The sequence below is a fragment of the Leucoraja erinacea genome, chromosome 28 (assembly GCF_028641065.1).
Source record: "Leucoraja erinacea ecotype New England chromosome 28, Leri_hhj_1, whole genome shotgun sequence".
Lineage (NCBI taxonomy): Eukaryota > Metazoa > Chordata > Chondrichthyes > Rajiformes > Rajidae > Leucoraja > Leucoraja erinaceus.
In genome coordinates this window covers 26326610-26352453 of record NC_073404.1, presented here as the reverse complement: position 1 = coordinate 26352453, position 25844 = coordinate 26326610, and the positions used below count along the sequence as shown (strand labels likewise).

The following is a 25844-nucleotide window of genomic DNA, read 5'->3' as shown; positions in this document are numbered from 1 at the left end:
CGGCAGTTCTTTCTTAAGCATTGACATAGATAATGGATTGTCCCAATCTGAATGCATTTGAAGGCACTGGGCCTATACTCGCTGGAGTTTAGAAGAATGGGTGGGGGGACCTCATTGAAACTTCCCGAATAGTGAAAGGCTTGGATACAGTGGGTGTGGAGAGGATATTTCCACTGGTGGGAGAGTCTAGGACCAGAGGACATCTAGCCTCAGAATAAAAAGACATTGCTTTAGGAAGGTTTAAGAAGGAACTGCAGATGCTGGAGTTTCTCCAGCATTTTTATCCACCTTTGCTTCAGGAAGGAGTGAGGAAGAATTTCTTTAGTCAGAGGGTGGTGAAGCTGTGGAATTCACTGCCTTGGAAGGCTGTGGTGACCAAATCACTGGATATTTTTTAAGGCAGAGATGGATCAGCCATGATTGAACGGCAGAGGAGTCTTGATGGGCCAAATGGCCTTATTCTGCTCCTATCACATGATCCCATGAACATGAGTGCAGCCAGTAACACACCAGCTTCCTTCGACTGTTACTAGCAAGGTGTAGATAGCAGCAATTGCTGGCTGATCAATGAGCGAGGGGGGGGAGGGAGGGAGAGATGGACAGCAGGTAAATCTGTGCCGGCTGAGGTGACCGGAATGGGACACTAGGCAGAGTTTACCAGTAACCTGCAGATGAGTACATGGCCATGATGATTTGCACCTCTGCACATTTTGGTTTAAAAATGTGTGTGGCCACGTTCCTGGTGACCAGCTCCTCGTATTTCCTGAGGATCGATGGTTTGGCTGTTTTATTAGCAGTAACTCAGTCCCGATTCATTTGTACAAACCTGCTTGAATTAGGCTTTAAATCTCTGATCTTTCACGGACTAATAGTTGTAATACTTGTTTCGGATGAAAGATTAGGTCACAACAGACTTGACCGATGTAGGTTCCATCTCCATGCTGTTATGTAGCAACACACATTGTACACAGCCACGATTTATAGGGTGATAGAGTCTTACAGCATGGAAATGGGAGCTTAGACCAACTTGCCCATTCCGACCAACATGCCCCATCTACACTAGTCCTACCTGCCTGCGTTTGGACCATATCACTCTCAACCTGTCCTATCCACGTATCTGTTTACATGTTAAACGTTGCGATAATGCCTGCCTCAACCACCTCTTCCGGGATCTCATTCCATACACCCACCATCCTTTGCGTGAATAAGTTACCCCCTCATGTTCCTATTAAATCTTTCCTCCCCCCTCACCTTAAACCTATGTCCTCTAGTTCTCTATTCCCCTACTCTGGGCAAGAGACTCTGTGCGTCTACCCGATCTATTCCTCTCATGATTTTGTAGCCCTCCATATGATCCTCATCCTCCAGCGCTGCAAGCTGCACTGCACTTGGCTTTGTTGTGTCCAATTCTTCACTGCTTCTGTCCATGTCGTCGTATCTGAAGGGACATGATGTATTTCTAATGCTGGGCTCAATGTCTTGTTTTATACCGTGTCAATTGGAGGTTCCATTGGCTAATAATAACCGAATAGTGATATCATCCGTTAAATGTACAGGTTATTCGTTAAATGGAATATTTTGTATTGTCTCGCAAAAGCTTTCAAAATATTTTTGTCATCCTGTGATTTGCCTGTTTACTGGCTGGCTCTTTGACTGGCCATAACTGTTTCATTATAAGGAACGAGAGAGGAAGATTGTTCTGCTGTCTCAGTGGATTTTGTCAGGATGAGAAGAAGGAGTGTGGGATTGGCATTCTGCCAAAAGGGTAGTGAGGCCAGTTCATTGAAATATTTAAGAGGGAGTTGATTGAAGGAATATATGGAGAGAAGGCAGGTACGGGGATAGAGTTGGATTGGCCATGATCATATTGAATGGCGGTGCAGGCTCGAAGGGCCGAATGGCACTCCTGCACCTATTTTCTATGTTTCTATGTATTTTGTCAGGGAGGGAAACATAGAAACATAGAAATTAGGTGCAGGAGTAGGCCATTCGGCCCTTCGAGCCTGCAATTCAATATGATCATGGCACATTGGAAGGAGTGCGGATTGGCATTTGCCAAACCGTGAGGATTGATGAAATATGTTATTGATATTGTTATAGAGATTGGATGAAGTGAGTGGCAACATTTATTTAAAAAAACAGTATGGGAGAACAGGGTGGAAACAGCGGTCGAGTTGCTGCCCCTACAGCACCAGAGACCCTGGTTCGATCCTGACTACGGGCACTGTTTGTACGGAGTTTGTACATTCACCCTGTGACCGCGTGGGTTTTCTCCGGGTGCTCCGGTTTCCTCCCACACTCCAAAGACGTGCAGGTTTGTAGGTCGATTGGCTTTGGTAAAATTGGCCCTAGTGTGTGTAGGCCAGTGTTAGTGTATGGAGTGAACACTGGCCGGTGTGGACTCGGTGGGCCGAAGGGCCTGTTTCCATGCTGCATTTCTAAACTAAAACTAAACGGCTATTGAATAATGGAGAAACTTGTCCTCACGAAACTGAAGGAAATTCCTCGTTGAGCACTTAAATGTCCAATGCGAAGTAGGTTAGGACCTAAGGTTACACAAAAAAGCTGGAGAAACTCAGCGGGTGCAGCAACATCTATGGAGCGAAGGAAATAGGCAACGTTTCGGGCCGAAACCCTTCGGTTTCGGCCCGAAATGTTGCCTATTTCCTTCGCTCCATAGATGCTGCTGCACCCGCTGAGTTTCTCCAGCTTTTTTGTGTAACCTTCGATTCTCCAGCATCTGCAGTTCCCTCTTAAACACTAGGTTAGGACCTAAGTGTTTATAAATGGGCTTAGTGTAGATAAGTACTTGATGGTCAGCATGGATATGGTGGGCTGAATGGCCTATTTCTGTGCTGCATTTCATATTGACACTGGCTTATTGAATACTGATTTGATATTCTTCAGCAGGAGGTAAAGCTTTGCTCTACTGAATTGCCTCGGGCACAACAAACTACTAAAAGATTTCCACAGGAGTTCAATGAGTTAGCTGTGTCAATACTTGATGATTAAGTATTAGTTTACAGATTTTTAGAAAAATGTTAGTTGCATCAATAGTTATGACTAAGCTACCATACAAAATAAACTAGTATTTTCCTTTGGTATTTAATCTTTTATCGACAGATGTGAAGCAAAATAACCTTATACTTCACTGACTTTCATTTCTTAGTCATTTGACTGAATTTCATCAGCTTATTTCTTCAAGACTGCACTCATCTTGGTAATCTCACTCTATGGTCCAATTCAAAAATGTATATCCCAGTTCAATATTTTGAAAGTAACTTCTAAAATCATGGTTTGGCTCTAAACCATGATCAGTATGCTACAGTGCATCTACTGTCAAAGGAATTTTATCTATGGCAATAGACAATAGGTGCAGGAGTAGGCCATTCGGCCCTTCGAGCCAGCACCGCCATTCAATGGGATCATGGCTGATCATCCACAATCAGTACCCCGTTCCTGCCTTCTCCCCATATGCCCTGACTCCGCTATTTTTAAGAACCCTATCTAGCCCTCTCTTGAAAGCATCCAGAGAACCTGCCTCCACCGCCCTGAGGCAGAGAATTCCACAGACTCGCCACTCTCTGTGAGAAAAAGTGTTTCCTCATCTCTGTTCTAAATGGCTTACTCCTTATTCTTAAACTGTGGCCCCTGGTTCTGGACTCCCCCAACATCGGAAACATGTTTCCTGCCTCTAGCGTGTCCAAGCCCTTAACAATCTTATATGTTTCAATGAGATACCCTCTCATCCTTCTAAACTCCAGAGTGAACAAGCCCAGCTGCTCCATTCTCTCAGCATATGACAGTCCCGCCATCCTGGGAATTAACCTTGTAAACCTACGCTGCACTCCCTCAATAGCAAGAATGTCCTTCCTCAAATTAGGTGACCAAAACTGCACTCAACAAATGGCATAACATTACTTGAAAACATTCTGTCATATACCAGATTTCTGAGAAGAAGATTACCTCAAAATTTACCTCAATTTAATTTGAATAATGTAATAAAACTTATTTTATTAGAGATACAGCGTGGAACCAGGTGCACTGTCCCACTAACCCCGTGCCGACCAGCGATCACCCCGTACACTAGCACTATCCTACACATTGGGGACAATTTACAGGAGCCAATTAGCCTACAAACCTGGACGTCTTTGGAGTGTGGGAGGATACTGGAGCATTGGGAGAAAACCCATGCAGGTCACGGGGAGAACATTCAAACTCCATACAGACAGCTCCATAGTCAGGATCGGGGTTGGGGGGGAGGGGTGGAGAGAATCTGTTAAATCTACTGGTTCAAATCTTCATAAGAGAGTTTGAATAAAAAGGATATCCAATATCAGAAATTACACGTTTCCTAAAACAATTAAAACATTGTTCCTTTGTACATATTACAAAGATGCAGTATAATGTGCAATGGAGAAATATTAATATTGAGAGATGGGGAATCTAAGACTTGACTTGCTCAAATCCAGCTTTACCACGACCCTATTTAACTGGAAAGCATAGCATGTTCTTCTGCTAAATTGGGGTCAGTATTTTATAGCAGCTGCACTATTAAAACATGCAATGGAATTACCAATGAACTAATGGGAAATGTACCTTACAGGAAACAAAATGTGGTGCTGCATAAATTGTCTTGCAAATTATTTCTTGCCATAAAAATGTGAAAAAAAAAATGTCCATTAATTTACAACAATAGTCTAAACACGCAGGAGGAAAGTAATTTGGGTCATTACCCATGGCGGGTACAAGGATTTCAACTGTAATAGTATACTAATGCAATTATACAAATCATTTTTAACATGGCCTATGTTATATTTTGTTATTTTATTTCCTTCAGGGTAAAATGAATAATATCCCTCTCAATTCTAAATATGGAGTTATAAATATGGATTGAAGTAAAATATGACAAGCGTACTGCTGGCTTCTGTTGTAGACAAGAGCACAAATTCTTCCGTGCTCCAAAGAGTGAGGTAAACCAGCAATGTGCTGGGATGCACACGCATGTTTTGCGTCCCATGCAACATGCGTGATGGAATTGCCGTGGTCAAAGCAAAAAAGCGCTCCTGGTTTCTCCCCATAACCGCTAACGCGTTTTAGGTTTTTTTGGTTTTAGAGATGCAGCGCCAGAAACAGCCCCTTCGGACCACGGAGTCCGCGCCGACCAGCGATCGCCTCACATTAACGCTGTCCTACACACACACACACCAGGGACAATTTACACATACACCAAGCCAATTAACCTACGTACCTGTACGTCTTTGGATTGTGGGAGGAAAACGAAGCTCTCGGAGAAAACCCACGCAGTTCACGGTGAGAATGTACAAACGCCGTACAGTCAGCGCCCATAGCCAGGATCGAACTTGGGACTCCGGTGCTGCATTCGCTGTAAGGCAGCAACTCTACCCGCTATGCCACCGTGTCACCTAAATGTTGACGTTACACTGGAATGAAATATAGATCGATCAGGCAGCACGGTGGCGCAGCGGTAGAGTTGCCTCCTTACAGTGCCGGAGACCCGGGTTCGATCCTGACTATGGGTGCTGCCTGTATGCAGTTTGTAAGTTCTCCCTGTCGGTTTCCCTCTCATAGAAACATAGAAAATAGGTGCAGGAGTAGGCCGTTCGGCCCTTCGAGCCTGCACCGCCATTCAATATGATCATGGCTGATCATCCAACTCAGTATCCTGTACCTGCCTGCTCTCCATACCCCCTGATGCCTTTAGCCACAAGGGGCACATCTAACTCCCTCTTAAATATAGCCAATGAACTGGCCTCAACTACCTTCTGTGGCAGAGAATTCCAGAGATTCACCACTCTCTGTGTGAAAAATGTTTTCCTCATCTCGATCCTAAAAGATTTCCCCCTTATCCTTAAACTGTGACCCCTTGTTCTGGACTTCCCCAACATCGGGAACAATCTTCCTGCATCTAGCCTGTCCAACCCCTTAAGAATTTTGTAAGTTTCTCTAAGATCCCCCCTCAATCTTCTAAATTCTAGCGAGTACAAGCCAAGTCTATCCAGTCTTTCTTCATATGAAAGTCCTGACATCCCAGGGATCTCGTGGGTTTTCTCCGGGTGCTGCGGTTTTCTCCCAAACTCCAAAGATGTGCAGGTTTGTAGATTAATCTGTAAATTGCCACTAGCGTGTAGGATAGCACTTGTGTACAGGTGACCACTGGTTTGCACAGACTTGGTGGGCTGAAGGGCCTGTTTCTACGCTGTATCTCTAAACTAAATGTTATTCATAGTAAGAGATCATATGGCCAAGCTTGCTTGCAAACTATAATAAAAGCTTTCCAGTGAATTCCACCTCCCTGTATTTGGTTCAGTGTTCAGTGGCTCATGGTTATTTAGATCCAGATCCAAATTATAGGTACATATAAAATTCTTAAGGGATTGGACAGGCTAGATGCAGGAAAAATGTTCCCGATGTTGGGGGAGTCCAGAACCAGGGGGCGCAGTTTAAGAATAAGGGGTAGGCCATATAAGACTTTGATGAGGACATTTTTTTCACCCTGAGAGTTGTGAATCTGTGGAATTCTCTGCCACAGAAGGCCGTGGAATCAAGGGATATGGGGAGAGAATGCAGGAACGGGGTACTGATTGTGGATGATCAACCATGATCATATTGAATGGTGGTGCTGGCTCGAAGGGGCAAATGGCCTACTCCTGCACCTATTTTCTATATTTCTACGGTTCTATGTTTCTTAAGTACAAAATTATTTTTAAGGTTTTTCTCTCCACTGCCCTTGTCAGTAAGTTCCAGACTCCAGTCAGCCCTGGATCATCTTCTTATCGAGTCCACACACAGGATTAGAAGTTGTTCAGCCAGAGCTGAACACACTTCTCGGCATCTGCAGACAATGGTGTCTGTCTTGTGCGTGTAGATTAGTGTGTCGATACTATATATATATATATATATATATATATATATATGTTACCACACAGATTATGCTCACTGCACATGCCTTATGTCACTCGTACTACTGGTCTGCCCACAGGCTTATTAGCGAGCTCTCTCTCTCTCTCTCTCCAGTTAGACCAGCTGAATGCATGGAGAGGAAAGCACCTTGTGTTTCCTCCACAGAGCTGCTAATAAAAAAACTCTGGATTCTGATCACTATGTGGGTGTCTGCTCATTCCTTACTATACGACAGCGTTTTTCAGCAGTCCCCAGAGTGAGACCAGCGTCACGTGGAAGTTCATCGCGTACCTTATGATTGAGAATTACATAAACCACTCTGTCTCGTATCAGACTATGGCACAAGTTGTCAAACTCTCACCGGCTGGCGATATGCTTCAAAGAACTGATGTACGCTTCGATAGGTTCACCGTGCCTTTGGCTGCGCGGAAAAAAAATTATGGTGCCCCGTATTTGAGTGGCATGGCAAACAATGCCTGGTTCTTGAATTTCTGTGGTGGAAAGATTGGTGAAAACGGGCTGTGACGTGAACGCTCTTTCCTTGACCACCCCCCCCCCACCCCCCCCCCCACCCCCCCCCCCCCCCCCCCCCCCCCCCCCTGGATGACGAAGCTTTTACCCCCCAGACCTTCTAATTCTTTCAAATATTTTGACTTTCCTACTCGTGTTTTTTCAACCGGTTGCTGATGAGATCAGGTATCTCTGATTTATTCTGTCTCCGCATCTCAGGAGAGCCGCCTCAGGGGAGACTTAATTGAGATGCATAATTATGTCCGTCTCAATTAGGCCTCCCGGATGCCCCTATTCTAACGAAAACAATCTCTTGGGCGCCCTCTCCAATGTAGTCATGTAGATCAGAAATGTACACATGTCCCAAGTTGCAATGTAACTAATGCATATTGCTATATAGCTCTAGTATAATTGGCGCCCAACACAGGCGAATAGTTGCGTGCTGGCCACAGACACAGATCTACAGACTCATTACAATCGATCCACACTCTTAAATCTCTATTCCTACAGCACCATTTCTTGCTTTACTTTGCCGGCTCTGCCTTGCACTAAACGTTATTCCCATATCATGTATCTTCCTAAACCTTCCTAATAAAGAATAGCAATTCGCAGAGTGAATTTAATGATTGGGGCAGAAGATTATAAGGAGGAATCTAGGGTTGTAATTTTAAGATTGCTCCCTTTGACGTGTGCAGAGAAGCAAGAGGATGGGGCAGATGAATGTGTGGCTGAGGAATCGGTGCAATAGGAAGGGCTTAAGGTGCTTGGACCTTTGGGATTGATACTGAGGCAAAATAAGAAGGATGGGTTACATCTAAACAGGAAAGAAAGTAATATTCATGTTCATAAATTCATAAGTGAGAGGAACCAGTCAGCAGAAAGACAATGCATGATTACAATGGAGACGTCCACAGTATACAGGTACATGATAAAGGGAATAATGTGAATTATGTTTAGTGCAAGATGAAGTCCAATGCAATCTGGTCAAAGATAGTCCGAGGGTCTCCATTGAGGTGGATAGTAGCTTAGTTGTGCTCTAGTTGTCGACAAGATGGTCCAGTTTGGCCCAAATGTGGAGCAAATGTCAGCCAGGTCCAGTGGGCTAAAAATGAACTGTAGTTGAGGGGCGCGGAGGATGGCAGCTTAATGTTGCAGGTATAGAAATCACAGATGAGACGGGGGGGGGGGGGGGGGATGGAAACTAGGTGGTGTGTTGCACTTCCTATTAGGGAGAGTATCACACTGGTACACGAAGAGGCTGATCTGAAGGATCATCGGCATGGCATTGTGTTGAAACTGTACAAAATACTGTTCAGGGCGTAGCAGGAGTACTGTGTGCAGTTCTGGTCTCTACTCTAGGGTGCGATTGTGCCGGGGAGAATGCAGAGGAGATTAGGAATGAAGGACTTTACTTAAGGGCCTGTCCCACTTGCAGGTTTTTTTTCGGCGACTGTTGGCATCGTTGACTGATGTATCAGGTCACCGAAAACGTTGCGGCACGACGTGGTATTGACGCGCGATGTTTCCTCAAGTGTCGCAACATTATTTTTGTCGCCGCTGTATTTTGAAATGTTCAGAATCTTTCAGCGACCCTGACACGTCAGTCAATGACGCCGGCAGTCGCCGAAAAAAATCACCAAGTGAAACAGGCCCTTTACTGAAGCACTGATACTGAATAGGCTGGATTTATTTTTGCTGGAGTGAAGGATGTCGAGGCATGAAACTGGTTGGAGAGTATTAAGATTTCAGGAGGGTACAGAAATCTTTTTTCAATCGTAGTGGTATCATAGGAAAGAGCGCATGGGTTGAAGGTAAAGTTATGCAGGGGATCTGAAGATTAAATGTCTCTTTTTTCATTGCGAGTGGCTGATATCTGGAGCTTGCTGCCAGAAGAGGAGGTGGAATCAGACACGATCACAATGTTTCTATAGACATTTAAGTATGTAAGGCATTGAAGGATTCAAGATTCAAGAGAGTTTATTGTCCCAGATAGGACAATGAAATTCTTGCTTTGCTTGGGCTATTAATGATCAGAGTTTTGTTTGGATTGAGTTTAATAGCCCGATGGCTGTGGGGAAGAGCCTATTCCTGAACCTGGATGTTGTAGATTTCAGGCTCCTGTACCTTCTACCTGAAGGCAGCGGAGAGATGAGTGAGTGGCCAGGATGGTGTGGGTCTTTGATGCTGGCAGCTTCAGTCCCGATGCTGGCAAAAGGGATTAGTGTATTTGGGCAAGAAGGTCGGCATGTATATGGTGGGCCGAAGGGCCATTTCTGTGCTGTATAACTCTATGACACATTACTTTAAGTCATCTTCACAATGTGTTCCTCCTTGGTCCTTTTGTTCCTTCCCTCCCTTCACACCTTCACACTTGCCTTGAAGCCCCTCTCTAAATGCAGCACCATACATTTCTCTGGACTAATTTTCCATTTTGCCTAATTTGACCAGATTATCGAAGATAGGCACAAAATGCTGGAGTAACTCAGCGGGACAGGCAGCATCGCTGGAGAGAAGGAATGGGTGACGTTTTGGGTCTCGTCACCCATTCCTTCTCTCCAGAGATGCTGCCTGTCCCGCTGAGTTACTCCAGCATTTTGTGTCTATCTTCGGTTTAAACCAGCATCTGCGGTTCCTCCTTACACGCTTGACCAGATTATCCATGCTGTCTTGCAGTCTAAAACTCTTCTTATCACTGTCATTCACAAAATGACTCAAACATCTTTGCTATTGCCCTCGATATTTAAGTCTTTATCTTTTATGTATGTTACAAAATGCTCGGGGTTGTGTATTAAATCATGCCACTGGTACCAGCCTTCTGATTACAAAAGCTGCCAACAAACATTACTGACTAAGAAGGAACTGCAGATGCTGGTTTAAACCGAAGATGGACACAAAAAGCTGGAGTAACTCAGCGGGCCAGGCAGCATCTCTGGAGAGAAGGAATGGGTGACGTTTCCCACCTCTGAACCATTATTGGATCAGCCTTGCCACTACATTAGATCCTATGGGGTTTTTCCATTTTGAGCTACCTGCCATGTGGCACTTTTATCAAATGCGTTGCTAAAATCATGCCGATATCTAAAGCACGAAACCTCAACCTTCCTTGTTTAGAAGATTGAGGGGGGATCTTATAGAAACTTCCAAAATTCTTAAGGGGTTGGACAGGCTAGATGCAGGAAGATTGTTCCCGATGTTGGGGAAGTCCAGAGCAAGGGATCACAGTTTAAGGATAAGGGGGAAATCTTTTAGGACCGAGATGAGGAAAAACATTTTTCACACAGAGTGGTGAATCTGTGGAATTCTCTGCCACAGAAGGTAGTTCATTGGCTATATTTAAGAGGACGTTAGATGTGGCCCTTGTGGCTAAAGGGATCAGGGGGTATGGAGAGAAAGCAGGTACAGGATACAGAGTTGGATGATCAGCCATGTTCATATTGAATGGTGGTGCAGGCTCGAAGGACCGAATGGCCTACTCCTGCACCTATTTTCTATTTTCTATGTTTCTATGTTACCTCAAAGAATCCAGCCAAGGTACACACAAGGTTCTTTGACAAATCCCTGCCGATTTCCATGGTTAATCTGTGCCTTTTCCAATTGAAGTTTAATTGTCTCTGAGAATGGATTCCAATGCACCATCAAAGTTAATGACCTGGCTTGTAATCACTCGCCGTGTCCCTAATGGCCCTCCTCCCCGACCTCACTCTTTTTAAGCTGGTACAAAGTTAGCAATTCTTCACTTCTCTGCCTCCTCTCCAATAGTCAGGAATAATTGTAAAATTGCCGCCTCGGCAGTTTCTTCCCATGCTTCTTTGAACAGCCTAAAATGCGTTTTATCATCTTATCCGCACCAGATGATTTATCCTTTTTCAAAAGGGAAAATGCCGTAATACTTCCAGCATTTAAATTATATATTCCCCATTTCACACTTCAGCAGCATAACAATAGCATTGTTGTCAATACTCTCCCCCCCCCCCCCCCCCATTGAAACCTTGCACCAGAAATTCTTTAAGCATCCTTTGCCTCTACACGGCACGGTGGCGCAGCGGTAGCGTTGCTCGCTAACAGCGCTTACAGTGCCAGAGATCCGGGTTCAATCCCGATTACATGTGCTGTCTGTCCCGGGTTTGTGCTTTCTCCACATACTCCAAAGAGGATTGGCTTGGTATAAATGTAAATTGTCCCTCGTGTGTGTAGGATAGTGTTAGTGAGCGGGGATCGCTGGTTAGTGCGGACTCTGTGGGCCGAAGGGCCTGTTTCCATGCTGTATCAATAATAATAATAAACTTCATTACGGACTCGAGGTCCAGACAAGGGGCAACATTACATAAAAATATTAAGTACATATAAAATCTTAGTATATCACTTATAAAAGCGTCATAAATTATATTAAAAAAAACCCCACAATACATGAGTTAAAAATCCAGATCAAAAGAATGATCAATGTCCTACAATGAGACAACGATACCAGTGTCTCCACAGCTGGGATTCGTAGCGTGTAGTGCTAACCCTTATGTTTGACAAGGCCACAATAATTACATGTTCAGAGTCATTTATCCTGCAAATGAATTTATACATGTGGTGTCTTAGGATAGCTTCTAAAGTACTGACTCCTGCAGCCACAAACATATTACTGGCACTACACCATCTTGGTTTCCTTAGCAGTGTTCTCATGGCCACCTGTAGTCTCTGCAAACTTGTATTTCCATAGTTCGACCACAGGTGCGCAGTGTAGAGTGGTGTGCAGTATGCTCTATTTCGCGACATCTTCACCACATCTGCACACGCACCAAATTTACGCAAGAGAATATTCGCCTGTACATACAGCATGCGTCGTTGCCAATAAATATCCTCATCATCTGTCATTTGGTCAATAAACTAAACTACACCATAGTTATCTTTTTGAGAGGACAAGGGGTCGATTCACTAACACTTCATGCCACTACTTTTTGCATGGAGTACACAATTTAACATGATAAATTTGTGATCATGAACAAATATAATTAGTCAGGATTTGTTGACAAAATATGGCAAATGATAAATGTGGTTTAATTTGAGGGTTTTTTTTTTGTGCATTTGCCACATGCTGTTTTAATCTGCAAAGCGGGCAGTATTGTGGTGAGGAAGAGAGACAATAATTTGAACATAGCCACATGTTGCTGGAAGGTTCACAACACTTTATTCTGCATGGCAAAAATGCAATCTTATCCTTTCTGGTATCTCCTGAAATCAATTAAATGTCCAATAATTAAAAATATAAACACCCTTCGACAATGGGCACCGTTTACAGTGAAATCTCTCTAATTCAGAAAGTAAATAGCTTAAATATTGTAGGCGCTACAAACAAATATCACATTGTATGTCATTATTCTTGTCCTATTTCGTTCATCATTCCTTTAATTATTTTTTTTTCTCCTTTAGTTTAATTCAGAGACACAGCGCGGAAACAGGCTCTTTGGCCCACTGTGTCCATGCCAACCAGTGATCCCTGTACACTAACACTATCCTGCACATACACTAGGGGAAATTTAAGTAAGTAAGTAAGTTTATTGGCCAAGTATTCACATACAAGGAATTTGCCTTGGTGCTCCACCCACAAGTAACAACATGACATACAGTGACAGTTACGAATGACTCCAAAAACACTAAACATTAATAATAATAAAATGATAAACCACCATTGATCATGCATGTGAACCAACAAAATACCAGATCAAAGGGAGGCTACAGACCTTTGGCTGTAGAGTAGAGCAACTACTCGTGGATAAAAACTGTTTTTATGTCTGGCTGTGGCAGCTTTGACAATCCGGAGTTGCCTTCCAGAGGGAAGTGATTCAAAGAGTTTGTGGCCAGGGTGAGAGAATCTGTCATGAGAAGGAGGTGGTGGTGTCGGTAGTAAGCGAAGGTCCGAAGGTCGGACAGCTGGCAGGCTGCCGACCGACTGGGGCCACGGGCAAGGCGCTTCTGCTGCTGCACTCCACGGGCTGTACTACGTCGGGACGGGTGAAGCGGGGCCGGACGTGGCGCTCCCACCCGGCAGTCCCCTCGACCCGTGTACCGAGGTTCGGTGAAAAGACTCTTTGTTGCATGCCATCTAGTCAGCAAAAAGACTATACATGATTACCATCAAGCCGTCCACCCTGCCCAGGTACAGGATAAAGGGTATAACGTTTAAAGCAAGTCAAAGTCAATAAATCATTTTATTATTTTTCATTTTGAGTTAGTCTTCTGTGACCTTGTGGACCTGTGACCACAAACATTTAATAGCAGTGACAGTTCGAAGAGCAGAAAAGCCCGGGGGTAGGGCATCACCAGCCGTCAAGATGGGTTACCGCGTGCAGCTAGCTGCTTCCACTATCCCTGTGTCCATGTGTTGGAAGCCAGGCTTCATCCAGGATCATGGTAAAACAAACTGAGAGACCTAAGGGCAAGCAGTCAGCAATCTCCGAGCAGTAGTTGAAACATGCTTTGGAATACGATCTAACATCCTGATACTGAATGTTATGAGGAAGCATAATGTGCCATTGATCATCTGAAAGGCAGTCATATTGTCAACCTCAGTGATAACTATCAGTGCTATTTCAACCAACTATTTGACTGCTACTACTCGGGTCGAGGGGACTGCCGGGTCGGAGCGCCACGTCCGGTCCCGCTTCACCCGTCCCGACGTAGTACAGCCCGTGGAGTGCAGCAGCAGAAGCGCCTTGCCCGTGGCCCAGACGGTCAGCAGCCTGCCAGCTGTCCGACCTTCGGACCTTCGCTTACCACCGACACCACCACCTCCTTCTCATGACCGATCATCGGTTCATGAGTTGGATGGGGCGGTTATTTAACCCGATGGTAGTTTAGTGTAGAGATGCAGCGCAGAAACAAGTTTTTCAGCCCACCGAGTCCACGCCCACCAACCATCCCCGCACACGTACACACCCCAAGGACAATTTACAATTATACCAAGCCAATTAACCTACAAACCTGTACGTCTTTGGAGGGTGGGAGGAAACCAGAGATGCTGGAGAAAACCCACGCAGTCACGGGGAGAACTAACAAACTCTGTACAGACATCCCCCGTAGTTGAACCCAGGTCTCTAGCGCTGTAAGGCAGCAACTCTACCGCTGTGCCACCCTGCTGCCCCAGGTTGAAACATTCCAATTTCCAATTTCAAGCAGTCTCCACCCATTTCACCCAACATCTTCAAAGAACCCCCCCTCCCCCTCCCCAGTTATCCTAATCCTTTTCGGTCCATGCATTAATCTCCCATTCACGCCCCCCCCATCTCCCTTTTATCCCTCATCTTTCCCCTCTCCTGTCCTTAACTATACTTATTCCTCACTCAGACTCTTCATTCCACTTCTCCGCTTCGCTGCTTATCTGACACCTATTTGTCTCCTTTTCGCCTCTAGCCTTTGTTGCTTATTCCATCAATTAAGAACCTCCCTCCTCCCCAACTGTTTCCACCTAATCCTTGCGAGGCTTTGTCCCACACCCACGCCTCTTTTCCAGAATTCCACCCCCCCCCCCACTAACTCCTATCAGTCCTGAAGCAGAGTCCCGACTCGAAACATGGACTTTCCATTCCTTCCACACATACTGCCTGACCCACTGTGTTCTTCCAGCACTTTGTGTTTTGCCAGTAATTTAACTCGTGTGCCATGTAACACTTTCCAAAGGCATAAACTGTGGTGAACAGTTCTAAATTAGGCATCCAATTCCAGGCCACCCAGTTACACTGTGTGAACGAAACCCGAGACGTGTAAGCTCTTTCCAGGATTAATGCTGCTAATACTACTCATAAAGTACAGCAAATCCCATAATAACATCACGTTGTTGAATGAATATCTGCAATATTTTTGTCAGCACTGGTTTCATTCGGCTAATTTAATATACGTGATTGTTCAGAGAGTGTTTGCAAAAAGACAATCACATTGAAAAGTCCCATGACTATGATTTAATTTCACAGCGGGTTGTGGCATATTACTTATGTGATGCACGCAATATCTCTTGCTTGCATTCAAAATACATGTTCCTAAGTGGTAGGAGAAGAATAAGGCCATTTGCCATTTGGCCCATTAAGTCTACTCCACCATTCAATCATGGTTGATCTATCTCTCCATCCTAACACCATTCTCCTGCCTTTTCCCCATAACCCCATACCTCATTCTTGCTATTGAGGGAGTGCAGCGTAGGTCTACAAGGTTAATTCCCGCGATGGCGTGACTGTCATATGCTGAGAGAATGGAGCAGCTGGGCTTGTACACTCTGGAGTTTAGAAGGATCAGGGGAGATCTCATTGAAACATATAAGATGGTTAAGGGCTTGGACACGCTAGAGGCAGGAAACATGTTCCCGATGTTGGGGGAGTCCAGAACCAGGGGCCACCATTTAAGAATGAGTAAGCCATTTAGAACGGAGATGAGGAAACACTTTATATCACAGAGAGTGGTGAGTCTGTGGAATTCTCTGCCTCAGAGGGTGGTGGCCGGTTCTCTGGATGCTTTCAAGAGAGAGCTAGATAGGGCTCTTAAAGATAGCGGAGTCAGGGGATATGGGGAGAAGGCAGGAATGGGGTACTGATTGGGGATGATCAGCCATGATCACATTGAATGGCGGTGCTGGCTCGAAGGGCCGAATGGCCTACTCCTGCACCTAGTGTCTATTGTCTAACCCCTGATACCAGTACTAATCAAGAATCTATCTATCTGCCTTAAAAAATATCCATTGATGTGCATACCTGGCCAGTTTGGATATGATTTTTGACGAGCTTAATCTAGTTGTTGGTGAAAAGAGCTGGTGCGTTAATAGCCTGCCCAGATTTGGTCAGGTCCAATTTTCTCCCAAAGGAGAACTTTGAAGAAGATCGAATATAAAAAGGGCAGTCCAGCAATTCCTTACATCGTCCAGACTGGTATGTATTACTCTGGGCGCAGTTTGTGTTTCGTTCCTGCACACCTAAGATAACGCAGATTTATTTTCATCTCAATTTCCTATGGATTTATTTTGCTTTCCGTAAACCTTTCTATAAAAGCAACAATGTCGATGACTAATGCAATCATAATGGTTTGTTCCTAAATATTCTCTTCCTGAAATATATGACTAATTTGCTGCAGAGGCTGCTCAGCAGCCTTTTATACTTGGACTAGAATTCATTACAAGCAGCTCCATGTATGTATAAATCAGCAAATTATAACTGATGGATACATTTAAAGACAGCAATGAATGTATGAGAACACATGGACCATCTAAATAGAGAAATTCCTTTTGATTTACACACCATTTTGGAAAAAGACGACAGTTCCCACAGTGAAGATGTGGATTACTGATATGTCCGAGACACTACATTTAGAAAACATTAGGCTTGTCTTGGCTGAAAAAGCAGATCAATTTCTCAAGACATGGTTGCCTTTCACTGAATTTCTGCAACAACGGAACGGTCAAATTTTTTTTAAATTTAGGTTTCAATGTTAAAAATGAAGCTGTACACTTAATTGTATGACTGTTATGTCGATTGCCTTATTCCTGTATCCCCTATATTATTCTAAATACATTTTTGTTTTAAATAAAAAAACAGATTTACACTTTTGTGGAGGCCAACATGTCCCCGCTACATTAGTCCTACCTGCCCGGTCCATATCCCTCCAAACCTGTCCTTTCCATGTTCCTGTCTTAACTGTTTCTTAAATGTTGGGATAGTCCCTGCCTCGACTACCTCCTCCGGCAGCTCGTTACATACACCTACCACCCTTTGTGTGAAAAAATTACCCCTCAGATTCCAATTAAATCTTTCCCCCCCTCACCTTAAATCTATGTCCTCTGGTCCTTGATTCACCTACTCTGGGCATCTCGGACTTAACCACTTATGGGTCGAATATCCAACTTCAAAGGATGTAACTCGAACACTGTCATGTTAATCTATTCAGTAACATATGCAGACAATAATCACATGTAGATGCATTGTGTACATTGTTTCCCCTACCCTCGACCTCATGACAATCCAATAACAGGTTTCAGATCAGATGAATTACTGCCGCGTTGATTTAATTATCTGAAAACCAAAAGATGAGTCTCACCAAAAGATGAGTGTGGCTTTTCCTTCTTTGTAGGCGATGATCAAACCTCTGTGTGTTCCCAGCTATTTCTCTTATGATAAACAATCACCATGGACAACTCACTGCAGATAACTGCTTCAAATGCCCAATGGACCACCGCTTCTATTTTAACGGATAAATCGAATAATGCTTTTTTCAAATAACATGAAGAGGCAAATCATTTACATTTTTTCATCCTTCCTGAAGAAGAATGATTGACACATGTAAATAAGACCGGTACAAATCGGACCTGGAGTGGAGCTGCTTGTGCGGAGTTTGCATGTCCAATAGCCAATAGACAATAGGTGCAGGATTAGGCCACTTGGCCCTTCGAGCTAGCACCGCCATTCAACGCGATCATGGCTGATCATCCCCAATCAGTACCCCGTTCCTGCCTTCTCCCCATATCCCCTGACTCCGCTATCTTTAAGGCTTAGGCTGGATGCCATCTCCCAAAATGGGGCAGGCTAAAGGTATTAAAAATCAAATTGCAATCCAACTGTGCCTGAGACAATGGCGAACCGCAATGGCGCAAATAGCACAAACTGTATGTTTGCCACTGTTCAGGGATTAGAAATACAGCGTGGAAACAGGCACATCAGCCCACCGTGTTGATCATGGATCACCCGTACACTAGTTCTATGTTATCCCAGTATTGCACCCTTCACACTAGGGGCAATTAACAGAAACCAATTAAGTTACAAACCTGTGTGGGGAAGAACTGCAGGTGCTGGTTTAAATCGAAGGTAGACACAAAATGCTGGAGTAACTCAGTGGGTCAGGCAGCATCTCTGGAGAGAAGGAACGGGTGACATTTCGGGTCGAGACCCAGTTCTTCAGGCTGATGTCAGGGTAGTGGGCGGTACAGTGATAAAATGTAGTCGGAGACAGCAAGACTGGTCGGAGAACTGGGAAGGGGGAGGGGATGGAGAGAGAGGGAAAGCAAGGGTTAATTGAAGTTAGAGAAGTCAATGTTCATGCCGCTGGGGTGTGAGCTACCCAAGCGAAATATGAGGTGCCATTCCTCCAATTTGCGCTGGGCCTCACTCTGACAATGGAGGAGGCCCAGGACAGAAAGGTCAGTGTGAGAATGGGAGGGGGAGTTCAAGTGTTGAACATCCAGGTAGGTTTAGGCGGACCGAGCGGAGGTGTTCAGTGGAACGATCGCTGAGCCTGCGCTTGGTCTCACCGATATACACAGGTGTGAGTCCACACCTGGAACAGCAGATTGAACCCAGGTCTCTAGCGGGTGTGGCAGCAACTATACCACTGCCCTTTTCCTTCGAGTGATGCAAGGAACAACATACAGTATTTGTACATTGTCAATGCCATGGAAATGTGGCATCATTTAGTATTAACCATATAACCATATAACAATCACAGCACGGAAACAGGCCATATCGACCCTTCTAGTCCGTGCCGAACACATAATCTCCCCTAGTCCCATATTATATCCCTTCAACAATAATGTTACAGTATCAGTACAATAGTTAATACAATAGTACAATCACTGCATATTAGCTGCCCTGGTCCATACGTCCCAAGGTGACTTGAACTATGTTGTTAGTTAAACAAGGCAAAAACAATCAGATGATCCCAAATGATCGAATCTGCATGAAAAAGTTGTGACTGAAATGCTGATAATTTAATGTTGGCTATCATGAATCAAATCTAAACTGTTTAATCATTAAACCCATGGTGTTGATAATGTAATTGCATCTTCTATATTCCACCCGCATACACCGACTGTTGCTCTTGATTATTCAGAATGAGAATTGATGGCATTTATTTTGTTGCCGTAATTGAATTGGAATAAGTTAAATCGTAATTTTCAGGGCTGGTTTGATTATTGGCACTTATTGATTGAAATGACCTTCAGATGTGTCTGCCTTTGGAGAAATCTTAGATCGACACAAAATGCTGGAGTAACTGAGCGGGACAGGCAGCATCTCTGGAGAGAAGGAATGGGTGACTTTTTCGGGTCGAGACACTTAATCAGACTGATCAAAAGACTTCTTGAGACCGCACCGAAATATCACCCATTCCTTCTCTCCAGAGATGCTGCCTGTCCCGCTGAGTTACACCAGCATTTTGTGTCGATCTTCGGCTTAAACCAGCATTTGTAGTTCCTTCCTGCACATTTAGAGAAATCTTCAGCTCCCCATCATTCTTCTTTAGTTGTTGTAATTTCCCTCCAATCTTCTCATCCTTGAGATCTTGATCCCTGTCCCTTTATGAGCACTGGCAGCTTCATTAAATTATTCCAAAATTGAGATGCTTCATATGTGAGCTGACCATCAACATAGGTGAGCTAAATCCAGTTTTTACCTAAGGTCCATGCACTATCAAAGACTGCAAGAAACTTCAGTTCTCAGTTTAGTTAATTGTCACATGTACCGAGGTACAGTGAAAAGCTTTTGTTGTGTTGTAACCAGTCAGCGGAAAGACAATACATGATTACCATCGAGCCATTTGCAGTGTACAGATACATGATAAGGGAATAACGTTTAGTGCAAGGAAAGCCCACAAAGTTCAGTACTGCTCCCTGGTTGTGGTAGGATGATTCAGTTGCCTGATAACAGCTGGGAAGAAACTGTCTCTGAATCTGGAGGTGTGCGTTTTCACACTTCTGTACCTCTTGCCCGATGGGAGAGCGGAGAAGAGGGAGTGGCCAGGTGACTCGTCCTTGATGATGCTGCTGGCCTTGCCGAGGCAGCGTGAGGTGTAATTGCAGTCAATAGAAGGGAGTCCAACGGGATCCCACCACTAGCCACATTTTCCCATCTCCAACCCTTTCTGCCTTCCACAGAGACCGTTCTCTCTGCAACTCCCTGGTTAACTGACCCCTTCCCACCCAAACCACCCCCTCCCCGGGTACCTTCCCCTGCAACCGCAGAAGACGCAACACCTGTCGATACACATCCTCCCTCGACTCTGTCCAGGAGACCCCGACAGTCCTTTCAGGTTAGGCAGAGGGTCACTTGCACCTCATCCAACCTCATCTACTGTATCCATTGTTCAAGATGTGGACTCTAATACATCGGCGAGACCAAACGCACACTGGGCGATCGTTTCACGGAACGCCTTCGCTTCGCCGGCGTGAACCAACCCCATCTCCCAGATCTCTCACTTCAGGTAGCACCTGGCATTCCCTCTCTCTCTATCCCTCCCCAACCCAAGTCATACCCGCTTCTCATTTTCACCCAACAAACAGCTATTAATGGCCTGGTTCCTTTATCACCGTTACTTTTATTTACACATCTTTCATTCATTGTTCTTTATCTCTCCACATCACCATCTATATCTCTCATTTCCCTTTTCCCTAATCAGTCTGAAGAAGGGTCTCGACCCGAAACAACACCCATTCCTTCTCTCCAGAGATGCTGCCTGTCCCGCTGAGTTACTCCAGCTTTGTGCGTCCGTCTTCAATAGAAGGGAGGTTGGTTTGTGGGAACTGTGGATGCAGCCCAGACCATCACACAAACCAAACTGCCTTCCATTGACACCACCTACACTTCACGCAGCCTTGGCAAGGCCACCAGCATAATCACGAACGAGTCTCACCCCGGTCACTCCTCCCTTCTCCCTTCTCCCTTCTCCCAACAGGCACGAGGTATATATGTGTGAAAAGGCACAATTCCAGATTTAGGGTCAGTTTCTTCCCAGCTGTTATCAGGCAACTGAACCACCCTACCAACAGCTGGACACCAGTCCTGAGCTACTATCTACCTCATTGGAGATCATCAGACTATCAGGCACAATCATACTTAAGTACAAGAATGCAGGAATAGTAGATCACAACGAGACAGTACACACGAGTCACTGTGTTTCCCACGCCATTTAATATGATTAAAGTCCAAAGTTGCTAAAAATGTAGTCTCAACTTGCATCAAATTAGATTTTCATTGTAAGGATCATTTCACCTGAACAAGATCCCTCATCCCTGATTGAAGGATCCACAATTGATTGATTGATACTTTATTATCACATGTTACGGTGAAGTTCTTTTATTTTGCACACCGTACACAAACTATTCAAAGAGTCCCCACATACAGAGCGCTGACAAAGTAACTCTCCAATGTAGTCCCAATGGTCCCTCTCTCTGTCCCTAGTGGCCCCCACTACTCCGGGCCCTTCCTTTGTTCTCTGTAGCCCCCCCCCCTCCACTCCCCACGCCCCACGTCTGGTTCAAATACAGTATTAATAACAATGACTTTGAACGTTACCTCCAAGCAGTATTTTTGTTACCAGATCTCGGTTGCCCAGAATGTGATATTCATGATTCCTCCCGGGCCAGAATAATGCTTTTTTTTTTTTTTTTTGCTTCTGTTAAATTGTGCGATTAGGTTCCTTCATGTGAAATGCGCTAATAATCCTTTCGTAATAAGCATCAATTTGGGTTTTATGTTTAATTACGCTTCTGGAAATCTGCCAATATAAATGAATGAATTTAAATGTTGTGGACTTCAAATGAGCGTTATTACACTATTGAAGGTCTGAAGCAAGGTCACGGCCCGAAACGTCACCCATTCCTTCTCTCCAGAGATGCTGCCTGTCCCGCTGAGTTACTCCAGTGTTTATTTTCGGTGTAAACCAGCACCTACAGTTCCTTTCTACACTGCATCACTATTCCCGTGTTCTTTCTCCCCAAAAGTCCCTTTATTTGAACGTGGTATTTGGGTCCTACAGTTTTATTTTAGCAGATAGGAATCGATTAGTGGCGTCCAATCCACTTCATAGCAATTTCCATGGTTAAGTTGTGTAGGAAGGAACTGCAGATGCTGGTTTAAACGGAGGGTAGACACAAAAAGCATGGTGTAACTCAGCGGGACAGGCAGCATCTCTGGAGGGAAGGAATGGGTGACGTTTTAGGTCGAGACCCTTCCTCATCTACGATAGCATTTCAATGAGCTCTTGGCTCTGTGCTGGGCACTTGAAATTGGAGATAGTATAGGTCGGTTCTATCCCGATTTTCGAGTGTTCAGCCCAGTCTGAAGAAGGGTCTCGACCCCAAACGTCACCCGTTCCTTCTCTCCAGAGATGCTGCCTGTCCCGCTGAGTTACTCCAGCTTTTTGTGTCCATGCTTACGTGCACGTGTTTGTGTTCACTTCAAGCTCGCTTGCTGAGAACCACACGGTCGGGCGTATCTGTTAAGCAATGGCATGAGTGTAAGTGAAGAAATCGTTCCGGGGTCAATAGTTATTCGTCGACAAACGTGCTGCTTTAATCGGCCATCAATAATGTCAATGCATTCTCACTTCTTTCCCCAAAGGGCCTGAAGTCAATGGACCACAGCGGGCTTGCCGATCCATATGTCAAATTGCATTTGCTCCCAGGCGCCAGTAAGGTAAGGTTATGGTTTAAAGCCAGTCGCGTTCTCAGCTGTATCGAACGGGAGAGGAGAGATTAATCTTATCCATCACCACAATATGAAATGCACTGCAAATCCACTTGGTATCGCAGATGAAAATCTGCAATAGCTTGTTGACTGGGAGACTTTGTAATGCTTGGGACTATTTTTAGTGGGCAGGCTATTTGCACACGATTGCCTGTAATGCAGTAGAAATTGGTACTTAATTGAGAGTTTAACTCGGATTACAGGATGGCTTGTTCGGTAGATGAACAAATGGCACGGTGGCGTGCCGAATGATGAATGATGCTTTCATAGCGCAGCTATAAGTCCGAGGACAATTTCCAAGAACAATACTCACTCCGTTGGTGGGAATTCAGCTGGGCAGGCAGGCAGGTTCCTCCAGCACTTTGTGTTTTGCTCGTCATTCCAGCATTAGCGGTGAATGAATCCAGGAGGATAGGCAGTACTTCATTAACGATGGACACAAAATGCTGCAGTCACGCAGCGGGTCAGGCAGCATCTCTGGAGAATATGGGAAGGTGACCTTTCAGGTCAGGACCCTTCTTCAGACAATCAGTACAAAAAAAAGAAGGGTCCCGACCCGAAACGTCACCTATCCTTTTTCTCCAGAAATGCTGCCTGACCCGCTGAGTTACTCCAACGTTTTGTGTCTGTCTTTGGTATAAACCAGCATCTGCTGCTCCTTTCCAGTTGACTTTTGATTTTAGAAATACAGCGTGGGCAATAGGCAATAGGCAATAGGTGCAGGAGTAGGCCATTCGGCCCTTCGAGCCAGCACCGCCATTCAATGTGATCATGGCTGATCATCCCCAATCAGTACCCTGTTCCTGCCTTCTCCCCATATAGAGACATAGAAACATAGAAAATAGGTGCAGGAGTAGGCCATTCAATATGATCATGGCTGATCATCCAACTCAGTATGCTGTACCTGCTTTCTCTCCATACCCCCTGACCCCTTTAGCCACAAGGGCCCCTGACTCCGCTATTTTTAAGAGCCCTATCTAGCTCTCTCTTGAAAGCATCCAGAGAACCCGCCTCCACTGCCCTCTGAGGCAAAGAATTCCACAGACTCACCACTCTGAGAGAAAAAGTGTTTCCTCATCTCCATTCTAAAATGGCTTACTCCTTATTCTTAAACTGTGGCCCCTGGTTCTGGACTCAAAAACAGGTGGAAACAGAACCTTCAGCCCAACAAATCCACGCCAACCAGTGGTCACCCAGTACACAAACTAGGGACAATACTATAGTTAACCTACAAACCTACAACATCTTTGGAGTGTGGAAGGAAACCGGAGAAATCCATGTTGGGGAAGTCCAGAACTAGGGGTCATAGTTTAAGGATAAGGGGGAAATCTTTTAGGACCGAGAAGAGGAAAACATTTTTCACACAGAGAGTGGTGAATCTGTGGATTCTCTGCCACAGAGGGTAGTTGAGGCCACAGTTCATTGGCTATATTTAAGAGGGTGTTAGATGTGGCCCTTGTGGCTAAAGGGACCAGGGGGTATGGAGAGAAGGCAAGGATGGGATACTGAGTTGGATGATCAGCCATGATCATATTGAATGGCAGTGCAGGCTCGAAGGGCCGAATGGCCTACTCCTGCACCTATTGTCTATGTTTCTAAATCCATGTGGTTGAAGGGGGAATGTACAAACTCCGTACAAACGGCACCCGTTGTCAGGATCGAACCCGGATGTCTAGCAGCAACTCTACCGTTGTGCCACTGTGCCGCCCTTAAATGTAGTGCTTAGCCCTTTGTACTTCATTAAAGCTATATACTGCCCTCCTGACTGTGAGAGAGTCCAGGGTATGCCTCAAAGCACACATGCACCATACTTTTGTCTCATCAAACCCAGTGGATGGTGAGTTCATGCCCTCTCATCATGTACGTGAACTCTGGGTGAGTCTAGAAAGTCGACGGGATCAAATGAAGGCATGTTAATCCTGTTTCCAACACCCAGCCTGGAATTTCATTTTGCAGAGTATTGAACTGAAGCAGTGTGATCCATTCTTCAGCCTCGACCCGAAAGGTCACCCATTCCTTTTCTCCAGAGATGCTGCCTGTCCCGCTGAGTTGCTCCAGCTTTTTGTGTCTATCTTTGGTTTAGTTTAGATTAGTTTGAAGATACAGCATGGAAACAGGCCCACCGAGTCCGCGCCGACCAGCGATCCCCGCACACTAACACTATCCTACTCACACTTGACATTTACTCAAACCAATTTACCTACAAACCTGTGTTTAAGAGGGAACTGCAGATGCTGGAGAATCGAAGGTTACACAAAAAAGCTGGAGAAACTCAGCGGGTGCAGCAGCATCTATGGAGCGAAGGAAATAGGCAACGTTTCGGGCCGAAACCCTTCGGTTTCGGCCCGAAACGTTGCCTATTTCCTTCGCTCCATAGATGCTGCTGCACCCGCTGAGTTTCTCCAGCTTTTTTGTGTAACCTACTTACAAACCTGTATGTCTTTGGAGTGTGGGAGGAAACTGCAGATCTCGGAGAAAACACACGGGGAGAACGTACAAACTATGTACAGACAAGCACACGTGGTCAGGATCGAACCTGGGTATCTGCCGCTGTTAGGTGGCAACTCTACAGCTGCTCCACTGTGCTGCCTGATTCTGAATTTAAATTGCAAATTTAGTTTTACCACACAAAGAAGTGAAAATAAATTGTGGGGAGGAGTTTTCAGATTGGAAGCAGTGGACTTCCCTACGGAGCACCAGCCATGTTGGATAGTCATAGACAATATAACCAGGATATGCTGACATCTACAATTGCTGAGTAAAGTTCATCATTGGGTCAGATGTAACTGTTGTGTAAGCAACAACATAGTTGACCTCCAAACATATGGGAACACTGGGAAGCAAAATGGATGTATCCCATTACTTTCCAATGGCATGTTTCACTCAACACAAAATTGGGGGCAGTACGTAAATAATAGTCATAGCATCGTG

General features: G+C 44.9%; 1 protein-coding gene across 1 annotated transcript in view; it reads left to right on the top strand.

Moving 5' to 3' along the window:
* Positions 1 to 25844, top strand: part of doc2b (double C2-like domains, beta) — a 213396-nt gene that overhangs the window by 58551 nt on the left and 129001 nt on the right. Inside the window, exon 3 of the mRNA XM_055658071.1 lies at positions 22788 to 22862. Coding sequence (XP_055514046.1) covers positions 22788 to 22862 — 75 coding nt within the window. The remainder of the gene's footprint in view (positions 1 to 22787; positions 22863 to 25844) is intronic.